Below are 19,310 nucleotides of genomic sequence, written 5' to 3' on the forward strand. Positions count from 1 at the left end.
ACTCTCTCAGCCCCACCTAGGTACTTCACAAGGTGTCTGTTGTGGGGAGAGGAAGGGAAAGGAGCTTGTAAGTCACCTGGAGTCTCCTTACAGGAAAGAAAGGTGGGGTATAAATCCAAACTCCTCCCCCTCCTCCTCTACAGATGCAGCCATCCTTCAGAAACAGATATACGGATTCATCAAACCACGAACTGAAGTTAGTTTTATTTTATTAACCTGTTAGGTTTAACAATGATTTTGTGCAATTTCTGAATGCAGACAACCTTGTTTAATCTGTGCTTGTTCTGTAGCCATGTTCTCTCGAGCAACCAAGAGAAAGCGACAAATCCCGCGCTTTTCCAGGTGACCTAGGATCTGAATGATTGTGAGCTGAATCTTGACATCACACGCTAACCACAGCTGAATAAACTACGGCTTTGCGTTCGTCTGAACGCTGTTTCCCATTTTAAACGTTCCACTTTGCATTCTGAATTTATTTTCAAGCTTATATATAGCCTTCATAAAACAATAATATAGCAATCTACACATTTTGGCAAAAACTAGACACAATTAAGACTAATGTAGCCACCAAAAATCAATTCAAATAGAACAGAAAATAGCCTCAAGGACACATGGTAATGAAGAGCAGTAATGTGTTTCCTGCAGACCAGCTTTGTCCACGTTGTGGGCAGAGGTGTATCTAAGTGGGACAAGGTAGGGCACATGCCCTGGGGCCCACCTCTTGAAGGGGGCCTGCACTCACAGCCTCCCAGCGACCACCGTTGAACTGCACCCCACCAGAAATTCCACATGGAGTTTGGGGGCCAGACACACCTGTCTAACACCAAGCTCAGCCTTGCTGGCTCCAGCTTTATACTGTTGGCTGTGCCCCCAAGCTCCGCCTCCAGATCCATGTGGATCTCTGGTCCGCAAAATTAAAAAAAGGCTGCGCACACATCGTGCACAGCCCACTATGTTCTCATTGGATGGGAGGCTCCATGTCACTACTAGCGGCGGGAAAAACGAATCTGGATTCACCCCGAAAACTTCCCCACCGCTCCAGATTGCCCATGCATTTTTTGAAAAGGTCTACTTTCTTGCAGGTTCTAAAATAACACGTGCTGGGGTGGGTGTGTGTGTGTGTGCCAGAAATGGGATGAAAGTGTGTTCGGCACTGGCGAAGTGGGGAGTTCTGCTGGAAACCTGGATATTTTGTGTGACGAACATACATCTAATCCTCAGTGGGGAACTGACCAAAGAGTTGTCCTATTTCTTATAGTAGGTAGTGGTGCTGGGTTGCATGTTTTGATCTGAAACTAAAATCCAAGAGGAGTAATCCGTTTCTTCCAAACAGGAGAAATCAGTCTCTTCCAAACACAGAAAGATTTCCACATCAGTAAAGTTAAAAAAAAATAAGGGAATCAAAACCTGAAACTAACAAAGAAAACAACAGTTAAGGAAAACTATAGAAAGAACCAACTGTATACAAAACAATATAGATAAAATAAACACAATTTAATGTATACATACACTAAAACTGAGAGTAATCCAAAAATACCATAAACACGTATAAAACAATTACTTCCAAGAAGCAAATGGAAGACCAAACACATATTGATAACAAAGTCATCAGTGCTTAATAGAATAATAACAGTAACAATTTTAATAGAACTAAAACTTCTATTCAATCTTTACTAATGAACCATTTACAGGAATTTTTCTTAATACAACACCATATTTAAACACATCTATTGAAGCGTCCACAGGATAATCCCAAAATTAGCATCAAAAAATTATGAAAGAGCCATTAAAACCATGTTTGGCTTGTGTTCCATGAGAAATTTCTCAACAAATGACAATCTAATAACATGAAGTTTTTGAGACATCACTTTAAAAAAGAACCACAGAAAGCAATCTCAGTATAAGAGGGGAAAGTCTATTAAAAAGAGTTCCCCAAGGAAAATCTTGGCAATATGGAGGACACAACTTCAGCATCTCTTAAAGGTTATTGTCTGTTCAAGATCTCTGTGGATGATCCAGAAATTGTTCCTCTGGCAATCCCAGGGTTTTGTTAAGATCACGAAAAACAGATATGAATGGCACCTGGGACAGGAAAAAAATCCATTTACAAGCAGAGCTACACACTTCTAAATCCATGGACTTCTGTACTTCTGCTGAGGTTAAAACTGGGTCTTACATTTGTGAGAAGAAGGTAAAGTTGTGACTTAAAAAAAATAAACTAAATTTTGTGCTCAATATGGCTTGTTACAATACAAAAGGTCACACAAATACTGACCAGAACATTTAATCTCCCTAACCTTTAGATTCACAACTGGACCCAGAGTGTATGAAAATAAATGTTTTATGTCCTTTTCCTCCCCCAGTAATAGAGAGCATTAAAACCTTGCATTACTGTAAATAGGATCTAAATGGGTCCAGCATGGGAAGTGGTTTAATTTAAGAGCATGAGAGCTACTTTAGGATGCAGAAAGTAAGGTAGAATGGGAAACATTCCGCATTTTCTTTTGGTTGTGGTTGTAGCAGCATCAAGATTTTTACTTTGCCCTTCTGCTCCCATAGGGCCACAGACCAAAACCTACACATCAAAATCTCACCTGAAAGCCACTGAAACCGCCACACAAGAAGTTAAAAACAAGTTAAAACCAGAGCTTAAAATAAATACAAAAGGTTTTAAAAAACAACAGTTAAAACTCTGAGGAGGACTGAAGGATTTGTTGACAAGAATTAATGCTTAACTTCGTTACAGCCACCAGATATCATACCTGGATCTGTTTGGTCGCATCTCAGTACTTTAAACCACAACCCTTAATGCAATTTTTTTTTAAAAAAACCCTTCTTAGGATAAATTGGAGTCCTTGACAAACATCACTAATTTTTGGGAACCCCCCCACCCCCGCATCTGATTAGTGAAGCGCTTTCAGATGAGAAACAGATGTTAATTTGCAAAGGTAGTGTCAGCAGGAAAGCGGTGTGCTCGTACTGATACGGCATTTTAACCTGTTTATAGTGAATGTAATTTATTTCTATTTTAACTTAAGGACAAACTTACTATTTCAATTTTAGTGTTTTAATTGTATGTAAGATTTTCCTTTTCGACTATGTATTCTTTTTGGATGTTATAGCCAATGGCTGAAACAATAAAGACTACTACTACTGCTACAGTACTGAAAGTTTAGTATTGAAGGGTTGCCGTTCGGGCTGGAAGAAACTGGAAGTCTCTACGAAATCAGCCCTTTGTGATTTGTGTTTTGTTGACTTGCTTATAAGTTGTTTACTTTTTTTGTCTGCGAGAATGTTTTTGATTTGGAAGCACAAATAAAAATAATGTTACTAGCAGGAAAGATTTCAGTGGCATTGTCCAGAAGAAGCCCAAATTTCTTGACGTAGGCCTGCAGGCTTTGCCTGCAAGTATATTCCAGCTGCCCTGAAACTTCACAGTCAAGTCCCTGTGTTGGATGAAGAAACGTATATTATACATTCTCAGCCTGGCCAATATGTAGCCACGGTGGACGGGCATGCTGTAACTCACCCCCTGCCTCTCTTCCCCTCTGCCTCTCTTCCCCTCCCTCCCCAATCTCCCTCCCCCTTTAAGAGCACCGCATGCGATTCTGATTGGCTGTAGCTATGCAGGTCTTTTCTCCCATTCTCTTTCTCCCCCCCCCCCCCCCACCTTTTTCATCCTCTGTTGCTGTGCGGGAGTTTGGCTCTGCCACAGCAGCAGCGGCAGCACCATGGATGAGATGCCAGCAACAGATGCTGCACGCTGGAACCCACGGCTGTAGACCCTGTCCAAAAAAGCAGTCCTGAACCCAGAAGATCTGAAGAAAAAGGGGGAAGGGAAAGCGAGGCCAAGGGGGAAAAAATACAGCAATCTGACACTGACACCCCCAAGGCAAAAAGCAACAATAGCTCTTGATCAGCCCACAGCAGAGAGACCCCCTCCGGCTGGCTTTGGCAGTCTCCCATCACTGTCCGTGCGCTGCTTCAGCCATGTCAGACCGAGGAGCCGACAGCATGATGGATGGAGCAGCCCAGATGCTGTCCTGTGATGGAAGAGAAGAAGGGTCGCCAGGATCCACAGCAGCCAGGAGCAAAGTTGGGCGGCCGCACGAAATTGTCTGGAGGAATGTCATCTTGATGACCCTGCTCCACGCCACCGCTGGATATTCCCTGGTCCTCATCCCCAAGAGCCACGTCTTCACTCTCATCTGGGGTAAGGGTTTGGTTCGATTTGGTCTCCCGATGACTGGAGACGATGAGATGGTCGCAAGGAGAAAAGTAAATCTGCAATACAGGGGTTAGTTTTGAGTCTCTGTGCTGATCCTCAGGGAATTAATTGCAATTAATACTGGGCCTAGTTTGGGTCAGCTTTCCTTTTGTAGAGAAGCAAATTTTTTTTGTCTCTGGGGCTAGTTCCGAGGTGACTGTTTTACTTGTGTTTCTGCTTGAGGGATTTCCTGCCATTTTGAGGTATGTTTGCAAGATCAATGAATCCGGAATAGGGGTTTTGTGTGTGTGTGTGTGTCCTAGGTATGTTGTTCTTCGGTCAGCCGGAATCTCCTTTTTGCTCTTAAAATCGTAATTTTGCTCTTAAACAGGCAAGGTCATGGAAGCGAGGGCGAGCCCACCTTTTGATCGTTTTGATCGTTTGGAATAAAAGAATGCTTTAAAGGTGAACAATCGCTTGCTGATCTTGTGAACGCCCACTTTTGACAATGCCCCAGTGTATGCTTCAGTGCATGTTCTAGCCCTAAACGCTGGTGAAACACCCCCAACCTCTCTCCCAATTATTATGTGAAATTGGTATGTGCCTGTTGGGGGTAAATATATCCCTAAATGTGTTATGTAGAAGGAGGGGTTAATACAGAAACTGGCCCCCCGATTCTGAAGTCACTTACCAGGGGGGAGGGCATTGATATGAATTAATTTTTTTAAAAAAAGTAATACGAGTTTGGGATCAGGGTATTTGTTTACTGCCTTCAGAAGGCTGGCCTGATAATAAGAGATTTCGTAGTTTTAACTCCGTAGCGCTGTGGTGCGGCTGGCTTACTTTTAAATTCATTTCTGAATGGAAGCATAAATAAGCCCTCAATGAAATAATCCAGGGCAGGAATGGAAATGTCGGTCAATTGCAGCTCTTGAAGCCATCAGGAAGATTGCTAAGCGCTGACATTTTTACTGGATTAGGCCGTAACCGTTCTAAAGAGTTCCCCATTCATCTCCTCCTGCTGCTGTAGATTTTGTTTCTGGTTTCTGAATGCCTCTTGCCCGGATGCGATCATGTTCAAAATCAGGGCTAATCTTGAAAGCCACCACCCACACCAGGGCTCCTTTCCTTAGATTTGACTCTCCCCTTCTGTCAACAGGCTGGGAAGTGTGCCTCTGAGCATGCTGAGAGTTCTTCCTCCCTTGCCACCTACTGTGCAAGCAAGATTATTTTAATAAATGATGTCTGTTAAAATCCATGGACACTTCCTAGGTTTAACATAAACAAAACAGCCCTATAATCATAAACAGATTCCTAAAATCCCTTTAGGGATAAAGAAAGAGAGGGAGAGCCAGGAGAGAAAATTCAGTTGCGTATCCTGAGCGGATGGCTGAGAAGTGGCGGATTAAAGTTGAACACGTCAAGGCAAAGGGTTCTGCAGGGCAAAAGAGGTCTGGGAGAAGGAAGCAGGCAGGTTTTGAAGTCTTAGAAATCTGACTCTCTATTGATCGGGCATAGCCCAATGTCACTTTGGTGTGACAGTGTGACACTAAACTGTTTTGCAGGTCATTAATTCACACGGTCGCCATAAAATGAGAACCGCCTTGACAGCACTTAACACACACACTGTTCGCTGTGTGACTTCACTATGCAAGGTGGCTTTTTGATGCTGTGACCCCTGCCTGCCCTCTCTTTTACCCTCAATTCCTCATTTATAGTGTCATCCCTCGCCTTTGTTCACCTGCATCTCCAGGTTTTCCTTAGGCGTAATTACTCTGCAACTGCAGTATCGATGGCTGTCCCAGGACTTCTTTGTCTCTGTTGCACAGACCTCTTCCCTGCACACACTTGAGTGGTGCAATCTAGGAAGGACTAAGGCCACACGTGATATTTCTGAACGCATCCATTGGACCAGGGGGGTCCCATTCACTTTTGAGGCTGGGCCCTCTGTTTTAACACCAGTTTGGGAATGTTCATATGGCATTTTTAAAGGGTTGCTGGAATATATAGAATGCCCTTTTGGTTTGTGACTCTTTCACTTGGATTTCATTTCTTTTTGGTCATTCAATCGGTTGTTCGAAGAGAAGAAGAGAAGAGTTTTGGATTTATATCCCCCCTTTCTCTCCTGCAGGAGACTCAGAGGGGATTACAATCTCTTTGCCCTTCCCCCCTCACAACAAACACCCTGTGAGGTAGGTGGGGCTGAGAGAGCTCCGAGAAGCTGTGACTAGCCCAAGGTCACCCAGCTGGCGTGTGTGGGAGTGCACAGGCTAATCTGAATTCCCCAGATAAGCCTCCACAGTTCAGGCGGCAGAGCTGGGAATCAAACCCGGTTACTCCAGATTAGATACACGAGCTCTTAACCTCCTACGCCACTGCTGTGGTACAGTGCACTTCCCTTCTTGGATACTGAAATGTATTCCTAATTCTTTTGTTTTTAAAGGAAGAGAGAAACAGCGATTCTCTTCTTTCAGCAAAACTATCCTCCCACTCCAGGGCTTTGTGTAGATTGGATATTGGGTTTTTGTATTCCCTCAGGAAGAAGGCTATCACATAAAAAGACAATGTGTTGTGGGTGGGGAATACATTTGCTGGTTAGCCATAACAAATTAGGGATGCCAGCATTCAGGTGGGACCTCGGGATCCTCCAGAATGACACCTCATCTCCTGATATTTCACCTACACAGATCAGTTTCCCTTGAGAAAATAGATTGTTCTGAAGGTGGACTGTGGCAACCCTACCTACCTACCTACCTACCTACCTACCTACCTACCTACCTACCTACCTACCTACCTACCTACCTACCTACCTACCTACCTACCTACCTACCTACTGTTTCTACAGACAGGGAAAACTAAGGCCAAGTAGGACATCACTTGCATGGGCATACCCTCTTAAGAACATCAGAAGTTGAGAGCTACTGGATGGGACCACCTGTGGTCCATTTCATCCAGCATCCTGATTCAAACAGTGGCCAACCAGTTGCCCTGGATGGCTAACAAAGGCATGGTGTAGCGCTTAAGAGCAGGTGGATTCTAATCTGGAGAACCGGGTTTGATTCCCCACTCCTCCACCTGAGTGGCGGAGGCTTATTTGGTGAACCAGATGTGTTTCTGCACTCCTACATTCCTGCTGGGTGACCTTGGGCCAGTCACAGGTCTTCGGAACTCTCTCAGCCCCACCTACTTCACAAGGTGTCTGTAGTGGGGAGAAGAAGGGAAAGGAGCTTGTAAGCTTGGGTCTCCTTACAGGAGAGAAAGGTGGGGTATAAATCCAAACTCCTCCTCTTCCTCCTCCTCCTCCTCCTCCTCCTCTCGAAGTTGCCTCCTGGCACTGACATTCATGGGCACACCTCCTGTTCGTGTGGAGGCCCCATTTAGCCACCATAGCTAATAACCATCCACAGACGATCCTCCAAGAATTGTTTCAGCCCTTTTAAAAGCCATCTATGCTTGTGGCAGCGGACTCTGGCAGCGATTTCTACAATTTAATCACTCAGTTCATAAAGAAGTATTTCCTTTTGTCAGTCAGGCCCTCGGCCTCAGGTCTCCACAAGTTCTGGTATTTTATGGAGAGGGAGAAGAGTCTCTCTCTACCCACTCATTCTGCCCCGAGCACAATTTTATAATTCTCTGTCATGACCCCTCTTAGTCATCTCATTTCTAAGCTGAAAAGTCCCAGATACTTCACTCACAGGGAAGGCACTTCAACCCCTTAATCATGTCGATTTCTTTTGTTTGTTTGTTTTACTTTTTACTTTCTGAGATGTGTGCATTTTGTACCTTCTCTTTTGATACATTTTAGTATTTTTCATAATTAACAAAATAAAAAACAACAACATGCATGCATCATTAACTAAAATGGATCTTAACTTTGATGATGTTCTATACTTAAGAGAGCATTTAAAGTTTTCCAATAATTTCCCACAAAATCCTTGGACATTTTATTGCACCTATCATTCTAAAAATTGACTGCTACTTATTAACTAAGAGGAATATTAGTATAACAATTTTACTATTGTTTCAAAGCACTTTGCGGCTGGAATTTACAGTGCGGAATAGCAAAACCCACTTGCAAACAATTGTGAAAGTGGATTGAAAGTGAATTATTCTGTATGTGTGGAAAGGGCCTAAAGTTTCAACATTTAACCTGAATCATTCTTCTAAACAGGTTTTTCTGGGCACTCACAAGTACAGAATGAAGACAGCCAACTCCATGCCAACCCCTTTGCACAGTGGTGGGATCTAAAAATTTTAGTAACAGGTTTCCATGGTGGTGGGATTCAAACGGTGGCATAGCACCAATGGGGCTGGGTGGGGCACGATGGGGGTGTGGCCGGGCATTCCGGGGGCGGGGCATTCTTGGGCAGGGCTGTGGCAAGGACACGGGCATTGCGCCGGTCCTTGGGCGGGAAACAAATGCACGCAGGCGCGGGCTGCCACGCACGCCGGTGCACCTCCTGCTAGACTGCTTCAAGTTCTGCGCGCTACTGCTGAGAGGAGGGGCGTAACTAAGGCAAAAATCACGTGGCAAAATCACCAATTAGTAACCCCCTCTCGGCACACACAAATAATTAGCAACCTGCTCTCGGGAACCTGTGAGAACCTGCTGGATCCCACCTCTGCCTTTGCAGCACGTATGAGGCCTGCCTGATATTCTGAAGTACCTTTCTTTTGAACATGGGAACTCCATTTCACTGCCATGGCAAATAGCTACATGTTCTTAAAAGAGGCATCTAAGTTAGAGGTCATCATTACACCCATCTTTTGACCGCTGTAATGACGCTGGCTTTTATTTTACTTCTGACACATTACTAACCTCCATTTTAAAACCGTCCAGACTACAAGGTGGTAAAATTAACTTGTCTGTCTTGGTATACGTGTTCCCGTGTCTGTAACCAAGGTAACCTAAACCTTTCTGCCTTGTAATCCCATAATGTAAAAGCTAATCAGCCTTGTTGCCAGGTGGAGGAGAACTGAGTAGAAATTCTGTCCTTTCTGTTAATTTAAATCAGACTTAATTAGGTGGGGAATGGAAATCTCATGTTGTATTAACTTCCCTGATTGACTTTTCACAAGCCGTGCCATCAGTAGTTTCTCTCTCTGACTTTTATGTTATTGACTGGGTCCCACCACCATCGCTGGGTCCCTTTGGTTTTGGAGATGGTTTTAATTGCTTAAGACAGACCGTTCTATTTGTTCCTTGTGGATGACTTTGTAATGATTATCTGGTTTAGTTGGAACTCGGGGATTCTGTGGCGGGGGACATCTTGAAATAGCTTCATCAAGAATGTTCAGAAATGGTGGAAAGTGCCGTCAAGACATAGCTGACATATGGTGACCTCACAGGGTTTTCAAAGCAAAAGAGGAACACAGATGGTTTGCCATTGCCTGCCTCTGCCTATACTCTGTCTCAGCAAAAGATGTCAGGAAGGTCAGTTGAGGTGCAGCAGTCGAAAAAATGGTATGCTTCCACATTAGAACGTAGTCCCAAATTAATATGAGAAGTATTCGCTTTTATGGACTGCCTTTGTCAAAACCGTTATTTTGTGCATTATCGAACACGGTACTTTGATATAAGAGCATTTATAGTTCATTGTATTTTTACTTTCAAAGATGGGGGGAGCAGGGCTAGGTAGGCTTGCGGACACAGGTGGAGAATGCTATAACAAAGAAGATCTGGCACGTTGAGTTTTGTGGCGGAGGAATCTACAACCCTACTAACATCTTTTTTTTTTCCTGAGGAAGACTGTAGCAGCCCTGAACTTCCTTGATGGTTTGTCATCCACTAACCAGGGTCAACCCTTCTTAGTGTGCAAGATCTGACAAGTTTGGGCTAGCCTGAGGACAGTTAGACCATTCTAAATCCTTTGAAGTCAACGTGCCACTGTAAAGCACGTGTTTGCCTTCTTCCCTTTATAACACAACAAAGAAGTCTTCCTTTTTATGTTGACAATTCTCAGTGATGTGAATTCCAAATAATAAGACTGTTTTTTTATCTGTTAAATTAATCTGCTTCTTGATTTAAATTGTTTTTGTTTACCTAGTCTTAAAGACTTTACTCTGGAAGCTACTGGTAAACAGAATTTTTTTCTCCATGAGAAGCTGAGTCACCTCCAAATGCCTGGAGGACAGAAAGAAAATATTTTGTTGTGGGTTACTTATTTAGAGCCTGTTTGGGGCTCTGGCATTGATTACTATATTTTTTGTGAATTTTAAAACTATTAAGCAAGAAACCAGCTAAGGGTACAATACTCTGAAGCTGGCAATACCTTCTGCTAAATGTTGGCCTTCCTACAGTAATGAATTCTATAAGACAATTATAGATCACATAAAATACCTTCTTCTTAGAAATCCCTTCTTTTATCTTGAACCTGCTGCCAATCACCTTCATCACTGGGCGACCCTTTATTAAAGTGTCTTGAGGGAAGGAGGATAATTTCTCTCTTCAAGTGATCTCTTTTACAAAGAAATATTTCATAGTGTGAGACCTTCTAATTTCTTTCAGAGGGAAGAGATTTTTAAGCCCGTTTTATTGATTTTTCATTAAAAATAAATACAAGTGAGCAAACACGAAAACCAAATTGAAGACAGTATGAGGGAAATAACAAACCTTGAGGACCAAAACAAGATTCAAGCGTTACAATGCAGTGTAAAGCACATGACAAAGTATCAGTGCTTTGAAATAATTGCGTATTTACTGGGTAGAGCCGCATTTCAGCATCCTCTGTCAGTGCTTACCCTGATCAAGAATCCCGCAGCCCCCAATACCTTTTCCGGTACCTGCCAAGTGTTTTTACAAAGTAGGTGAGGCCATGTAGTGATTCTGCCCAGCAAGGCTTCTTTGATTGACTGCTGAAGATATGAATGGCTGCACAGATTTTTTTCAAAATATGATCTTGGCAGCAGCTGCCACCACAGCACAAAAGGATCTACACTGTATTACTGAAATTAAGCTGTGGCGATCATTTTATGGCTGGCTATGCCTCTGTGGCAGCGATTTTTTTAGCTGCGCCCGCCGTGTGTCAGAATTCTAAATGGGTCGTCAGCAGGTTCAAAAATGATAGGGACCCTGACTTAGAAGTTTTTGTTTAGTTTAGGAGAGCAGCAGTGGCGTAGGAGGTTAAGAGCTCGTGTATCTAATCTGGAGGAACCGGGTTTGATTCCCAGCTCTGCCGCCTGAGCTGTGGAGGCTTATCTGGGGAATTTAGATTAGCCTGTGCACTCCCACACATGCCAGCTGGGTGACCTTGGGCTAGTCACAGCTTCTCAGAGCTCTCTCAGCCCCACCCACCTCACAGGGTGTTTGTTGTGAGTGGGGAAGGGCAAAGAGATTGTAATCCCCTTTGAGTCTCCTGCAGGAGAGAAAGGGGGATATAAATCCAAACTCCTCCTCCTCCTCCTCCTCCTCCTCCTCCTCCTCTTCTTCTTCTTCTTCTTCTTCTTCTTCTTCTTCTTCTTCTTCTTCTTCTTCTTCTTCTTCTTCTTCTTCTTCTTCTTCTTCTTCTTCTTCTACTACTACTACTACTACTACTACTAGTATGATAGTCTCTCCCCAGTAAGATGGCCCCATAGCTTTCTGAACTAAGATTCAATGGTTGTTTTAGAACTGGTTTTATTCTGGCTGCTGTTGAAAGAAATTGACCAGTGTTGCTGTCTTTATAGACCACTTTACCTGTTTATATTTCTAACTTTGAACACCCTCTCCAAGATTCATGACTTCAGCCATCGTAGATAAATTGAGGCCCTGAACTAAGAGAACCATGTTTTTAAATTTCTTAAAGTCACCCCCTTCCATTTTTCTACTCTTTCCCAAATAGGAACTGTTTGTTAAATTCCTCTTCAAAGACAAAAACATATTTGCTATTCTTGGCATTCTCTGCATGCCTTCTCTCTGCTGAGTGTACACCTACACTTTTTATTTTTGGACGTTTTCGTTTCTTTGAGAGAGCTAATGCACTTTATCCGTGAAAGAGTTGATAGAGAAGAGAAGGTTGTGAACATGAGGAGTAATATGCCAGACCATCTTTTCTTGCAGATGGAGGGAAATAGCTTTGGAAGGGTGTTTCCACACTTGTCACCATTCAAGCCTGTGTAATCTTTTGTGAAAGAAAGAAACTTTATACAGTTGGCCTGAACTAATAGCTATCTGAGAGGTCAACTGTTGTGAGATTCACAGAAGTATAAGTTGCATTCACGCAGCTAAAGACAGCTAAAGATCCCAACTGATCTTTGGTTTTTCCCCTCAAGAGTTGTTAGATGTGGGGAGAGAACCCCAGTTTCACCAAGATGGATCTTATTCTCCATTCTGCCAGGCTGCCAACTTCCAGGTAGACCCTGGAGATCTTCTAGAATCACAACTGATCTCCAGATCAACCCCCCTGTAGAAAATGGCTGCTTTGGAGGGTAGACTCCATGGCAGTATAACCTGCAGACCTCCCCACCCCCTCCTCAAATCCCTCCCTCCTTAAGCTCTATTCCCAAACCACCACAAATTAAGCAAAGAACAAGAGGAAAAGTCACAATCGTCCTGGTGAGGATCGAATATTCAACACACTGAGGTCAGCAGTCATTTGCAATTAGCAGGACTGTCTTAACAGCATTATAGACCCCCCCCCCCGCAAAGTATGTACACATATGTGCACTTGTACATAAGAACAAGCCAGCTGGATCAGACCAGAGTCCATCTAGTCCAGCTCTCTGCTACTCGCAGTGGCCCACCAGGTGCCTTTGGGAGCTCACATGCAGGATGTGAACGCAATGGCCTTCTGCAGCTGTTGCTCCTGAGCACCTAGACTGTTAAGGCATTTGCAATCTCAGATCAAAGAGGATCAAGATTGGTAGCCATAAATCGACTTCTCCTCCATAAATCTGTCCAAGCCCCTTTTAAAGCTATCCAGGTTGTAGTTGCAGAGGTGACTGCGATTCTGAACCAGAGGTGAATGCCAACATCCACTTGTTACTTTTGGATATTAATCAATCCAGTCATACATTTTGGTAAAGTGAAGTACAAATATTTTTATTTCAATAGAAAGTGGACACACACAGAGAATCATATGCGTGTTCCAAGGGGGGGGGGGGGGGGAGAATCAGAAATCCTTATACCATTGGTTACAAGGCAAAAATAGATAGCCCTTCTGATTGGCTAGTTTTATAACTGGACAGAGTATCATTTACTTTACACAATAGAACACAGTCTCTTATCTCTCTGGTGTGACAAAAAGCAGATGTTCACATACATTCCTTAATTGTTGCTAGCTGGGTTAGCCCTGATCCATGACCTTCTGGCTCTGCACCTCACAGACACCATTGTGCTTTGTATTCAGACACTGTTATCTGACTGGTCAGCTTTCACAAGTTAAATCAAAAAGATATTTAATTTGTCTCACAAATTAAAAGGAACATAATTGTCTCACAATTCCACATTACCATAAAAAATAACATTGAAGTGGTTCATTTTCTTTAAAACACATGCTAAAATATTCATTTTCCAATAACAAATATTTATAGTTTAGCATAGTATTTATTTATTTATTGACAGCAAGTCACAATCTACATAGATTAGCATATGGCTCTATGCTGGAGGAGCCCCCGAGCAATTGTCCAGCAATTAGCCTCTCTAGCCCTGGAGAGTGTGGTATCCCCTGAACTATACTTCTCACTCAGGCACTGGCTTTTAGGTCCATTCAGAAGAGACAAGCTGGTACAAAACAACAGCATTTTATTTGCAAGAATAGCAACTCTTACAACCCTCAGCTTTAGCTAACACACAAGAACTGGTAACTGAAACCAAGAGCTCCACCCAGTGGGGCCAAACTAAATCACACAGATAATAGGGAAAGAGCAGATTGTTCCATTACATACATATATACACAGAGGACTTATTTCATCCTGGAGGTAGGGTTGCTAACCTCCAAGTGGGGCTTGGAGATCTCTCAGAATTAGGACCAATCTCTTGGCAACAGAGATCTTTTCCCCTGGTGGAAGCAGCTGTTTGGGGGGATGGACTCTATGGCATTATATCTCACTGATATCCCTCCCTCCCCAAACCCCTCCCTCCCCAGGATCCAGCCCCTCAAAACCTCCAGGTATTTCCCAACCCAGAGTTGGTCACCCTACCTGGAGGGCAAGATTCAGGTTGAATGAATTGCTCCCTTGATTCCTTGCAGGCCCTTAGCCCTTTCCTTGCGTGCCCTTAGCCCTTTAATTTAAACAGAAGGAGCTTGTATGCCAATAAAGGCTAGTTGTTGTTGTTGTAACAGAAAGCTATTCCTCTGCACTTCAGGCATTCAGAAGGAAGTACATTTAGAGCGTCTATGCTGTTGTCTCTCCTTTGGCTTCTTTCCTTTGTAGAGTCCAGCTCTATGAAGACATCTGGGCAGGCATCCAGACCAAGAAGGTGCCTTGCAATTCTCCTGTCTCACATTGTCCAGCTTGCCAGTTCAGGTCATAAATTGACGCAAAGTCCTGGTTGGACAAGCCAGTTTCTCTTCTGTTCTCTGCCTTCCCACCCTAGACTTGGCATAAGATACTTCCTTTCAGTGATATATATGACTTCTTGGATGAGTTCCCCAGACAATGATTTTGAAAGGTACAGTAAAACTTCTACAGGAGAAGCATCCAAACTTTTGCTGACTATTCATCAGCAAGACATAGCTGGTGGCAATGAATGGCTCAGAGAGGTCATAGTGAACTAGGTTTAGATAGCAGCTAAGAGACCAAAAACATGGGACATACCAAGTGTTAAATGAAGCCAGTGGTGTTGTGCTATCATATGGATTTCCATGGGTGAGAACCAGGAAGGAGTGGTGATTTGGAGGACGTAAATGGCAGCCTCGAAACACTGTCAGTCTGTCCACTCTCATTCAAAAACAAAATGCACTGAGACTCTATTCATTGGTTTGTTTATTTTTCCTCTCCAACCTTACCCTAAGGAGCTCCAAAAGGGGTATATGTGGTCACCTCCCCTCACAAGAATCCTGTCAGGTGGGTCAGGTTGAGAGAAGGCAGTTAGCCCAAGGTCAACCGGAGGGCTTCGAGGCTGAGGAAGAATTTGAATCCTAGTCTCTCCCTTGTAGCCAATTGGCCATGCTGGCAGGGGCTGATGGGAATTGTAGTCCATAACATCTGGAGTGCCAAAGGTTCGCCACCATGGTCTTATAGGGTTGCCAACTTCTATGTGGGGCCTGGAGATCTTCCAGAATTATAGCTGTTCACCAGACTACAGAGGCAAACTGGTGGCCCTCCAGATGTTATGGACTACAGTTTCCATCATCCCCTGCCAGCATGATGCTGGCAGGGGATGATGGGAACTGTAGTCTATAACATCTGGAGGGCCGTGAGTTTGACACCTGGAGGAACTGTCTGCTTCAGAGGGCAGGCTTTATGGCATTATACTTTGCTTGGGTCCTTCCCCAGGCTCTATCCCCAATCTCCAAGAATTTTCCAGTCAGGAGTTGGCAACCTGTCTCTGCACTTGTCGTCTAATGCTGTTACTACTGAGCTACATAGTTACACATGCATACATATAATAACGAGTCGTTAGTTACCAAGAATGAGTTCTGAAGTGTGGAGAGGGGTTTCCCTAATTCATATTTCTGTCACCCTTGGACTCACTAGGTGATCGATGTATTGTCAAAGGCTTTCACGGCCGAATTCAACTGGTTCTGGTGGGTTTTCCGGGCTGTGTGGCCGTGGTCTGGTGGATCTTGTTCCTAACGTTTCACAGTGTGTAACAGACTTCCCTCTGTGATACACCTCTGAAGATGCCAGCCACTAGATGCAGGCGAAAATGTTAGGAACAAGATCCACCAGACCACGGCCACACCAGGCATGCCAGCTGGGTGACCTTGGGCTAGTCACAGCTTCTCGGAGCTCTCTCAGCCCCACCTACCTCACAGGGTGTTTGTTGTGAGGGGGGAAGGGCAAGGAGATTGTAAGCCCCTTTGAGTCTCCTGCAGGAGAGAAAGGGGGGATATAAATCCAATCTCCTCCTCCTCCTCCTCCTCCTCCTCCTCTTCCTCTTCCTCTTCTTCTTCTTCTTCTTCTTCTTCTTCTTCTTCTTCTTCTTCTTCTTCTTCTTCTTCTTCTTCTTCTTCTTCTTCTTCTTCTTCTTCCAGTATCTGTGGTGTAACGACCGTGGGTCTTGCATTGTAGCAACCGAAAATTTGTTTTGCTTTGAATGTACAGATTGTAAGCAAGTCTTTTTTCTCTCTCAGATCTTATGAACGCTCATCTGACATAACGGAAGTGCAGAAGTAGCATTTGTCAAGGGACATTAATGCTGTTTAATATGCAAATTGGTTTTCAAGTGCTGTGCATCCTCTCTTTCATTCTACTGCCGGGAGGGAGAAGGCACAAGAGAAATAGTGTCCTGTGTCCCTTCTCGTCAGAGACCGGATTAAATTTTTTTATTGTTCAGCCCAGTTGGTTTCTCAGATGTGTTTCCTCTGAACCACACTGATGGTTTTTGCAATGGCTGGTATGTCTGTTTCTAAAATCTTTCTGAAATTTACGGAAGACCTATCATACCAAGTAACTTCAGTGAATAACTGTGTTTCATTCTCCACATGAATACATGAAGCTGAAATCAGAGGCATACAGGGAGAAAATGGTGCCAGGGGCAACAACAACTCGAACACGCCCCCCATGCCCCACTTATGGCAGCCTGGCTCCCTACCTCACAGGGTATTTGTTGTGAGGGGGGAACGGCAAGGAGATTGTAAGCCCCTTTGAGCCTCCTAAAGGAGAGAAAGGGGAGATATAAATCCAAACTCCTCCTCCTCCTCCTCCTCCTCCTCTTCTTCTTCTTCTTCTTCTTCTTCTTCTTCTTCTTCTTCTTCTTCTTCTTCTTCTTCTTCTTCTTCTTCTTCTTCTTCTTCGATCGGGCTATACCGTGCTGTCTTTCCTCCATCTTTAAAGCTGTCGGCCCCCTTCCTGCCAGAGAGATTAGTGGGGGAGTTACGGGGGTTTGTGGCTTTGGAGAGATGAGCAGGGGTAGCGGGGTGGGGGGGTTTTGCAGCTTTGGAGAGATGAGTGGGGGATGGGCGGTATAGTAAGTTTGAACTATAGTAAGTTTGAACTATAAATAAATAAATAATACAGAGGGGTTGTGGTTTTGGAGAGATGAGTGGGGGAGTTGTGTGTGGGGGGGTTGCAGCTTCTGCTAGAGGGGTGGGATTTACCCCCCCCCACGTGATCAAAAGAGTGGCACCGTGGGACATGTGACCCCACATGTCCCTCTGGCAGATACACCACAGCAATTGATCTACTCAGACTGGCAGCAGCTCTCCAGGGTCTCAGGTGGAGGTATTTCATGTCACCTATTACCTGACCCTTTTAGCTGAAGATACCAGGGACTGAATTGGGGGCCTCAGACATCCCAAGCAGATGCACCACCCCTGAGCCACATCCTTTCCAGTTCTATAATATATCAGTATAGGACAGTGATGGTGAACCTATGGCACTCCAGATGTTCATGGAGTGCAGTTCCCATCAGCCCCTGCCAGCATGGCCAATTGTAGTCCATGAACATCTGGAGTGCCATAGGTTCACCACCACTGGAATAGGATGTCCATCTCTCATACTTGATTTATAAATATGTTGAAGATGCTCATGAAACAAGCCTTTCTAAGTGATATAGTTTTCTCAAGGCCTACAAGGTACCCCTGCCAAATGAACAAATTTCACACATATTTCCATCCCTTGTTATACAAGGATGAAGTTTACCACAGCCCATTGGCAAATGTCAAAAACAACTGTTGGAAATAAAAATCTCCAGACAAATGATTGGTCTAATGAAGTCAAACGTTTATATTTGCAAACAGAAAGTTTAGGGAAACATAAACACATACAGAAAATTATGTACACATGCCCCCAGAATAAAACAAAGAAAGTTACTTTACAATACACCATAATGTCCCTCCTTCTGCATTATAACAGTGGTAAAATTTGATTGGAAGTTTATACTAGGCATTTGATTGGACTGTCTTAACACAAAGAACCCACAGAACTTATTCAAAGACAGAGGGTTTGAAAAGACAAAGAACTATAGTACTGAAAGTTTCTTTATCTTGTCTGGTTTGACTGAGTGACTGATAGAGACCCAGATGTATTGGGCAACTGCCAGCCCCCCCCCCCCCCCCCCGACCTTGTTCGTTGACAATGCAAGATTTCTCTGGCTTCAATACAAACACCATCTTATATTGTATTGTAAAATAGACATTGCTACTTGGCTAACTTTTATAGATTAAATCAAACAGATACTAATTTGTCTTATAGAATGGAAGAAACACAATTAAGCAATACAAACGTAATTTAACAATTCCATAATTCCACAATGTTATCGTATCTGATGACTAGTGGTAAATCTCCAATCCAAATCCATCAAGTACCTTTAATAAATGATCCAATTTCCCCTCATTTTTTTTTAACCTCAGTAAGAATAGCCCAACAGTTAAAGTATGTTAAGGACACATTAAATTATATAAATGGCTAAAAAAGAATATTCAATAAATGTATTTATATATATTATTATAATTGTCCATAATTGCATGGCAAATGAATGAATAATTTTTCCTGAAAGAATTGCTTCTCCTGAGGAAGACTATAGTGAAAACATACTTAAAAACGTGTGAGTTGTTTGGGAAGTACTTTCTATATGGAATATAATCATCCTAAAGATATTGAAAAAATGAACTATTTTCGTTCAGTAGATGTTGAAGATATTGATTATATATCTCAAAAATGAACTTCTGTTGTTGAAAAAATATTTTACTTGTTTTTCAAAAAACTGGTTGTACAATCATTGGATTCAGTAACTGGACAATTATAATAATATATATAAATACATTTATTGAATATATTGATCCTCCATCTTCAGTGTGTGATGCGCTGTCTTGTTCCTCTGTCATATATACGTTACACACAATTTGGCTTTTTGGTATAAAAAAGAATATTGCCTGGAATTTATAACTTTTCTGAAAATACAATTGCGTCAGTTACTTGCAGGGTTTCACAGTGTAAGACCCTCTTTGGACCATAGCATACCCTTTTTTATTTCAATGCTGCTTTTCTAATGTTGAAAGGTTGTAGGAGCACCACT

General features: G+C 43.1%; 1 protein-coding gene and 1 pseudogene across 1 annotated transcript in view; both read left to right on the forward strand.

Annotated features, from left to right (window-relative positions):
* Positions 1 to 104, forward strand: LOC125440443 (annotated as a pseudogene).
* Positions 105 to 3,698: 3,594 nt separating this feature from the next.
* SCD5 (stearoyl-CoA desaturase 5) overlaps positions 3,699 to 19,310 on the forward strand; it is a 45,396-nt gene continuing 29,784 nt past the window's right edge. The window contains exon 1 of the mRNA XM_048509604.1: positions 3,699 to 4,213. Coding sequence (XP_048365561.1) covers positions 3,991 to 4,213 — 223 coding nt within the window. The 5' untranslated portion in view covers positions 3,699 to 3,990. The remainder of the gene's footprint in view (positions 4,214 to 19,310) is intronic.

The sequence above is a fragment of the Sphaerodactylus townsendi genome, linkage group LG10 (assembly GCF_021028975.2).
Source record: "Sphaerodactylus townsendi isolate TG3544 linkage group LG10, MPM_Stown_v2.3, whole genome shotgun sequence".
NCBI classification, from domain to species: domain Eukaryota; kingdom Metazoa; phylum Chordata; class Lepidosauria; order Squamata; family Sphaerodactylidae; genus Sphaerodactylus; species Sphaerodactylus townsendi.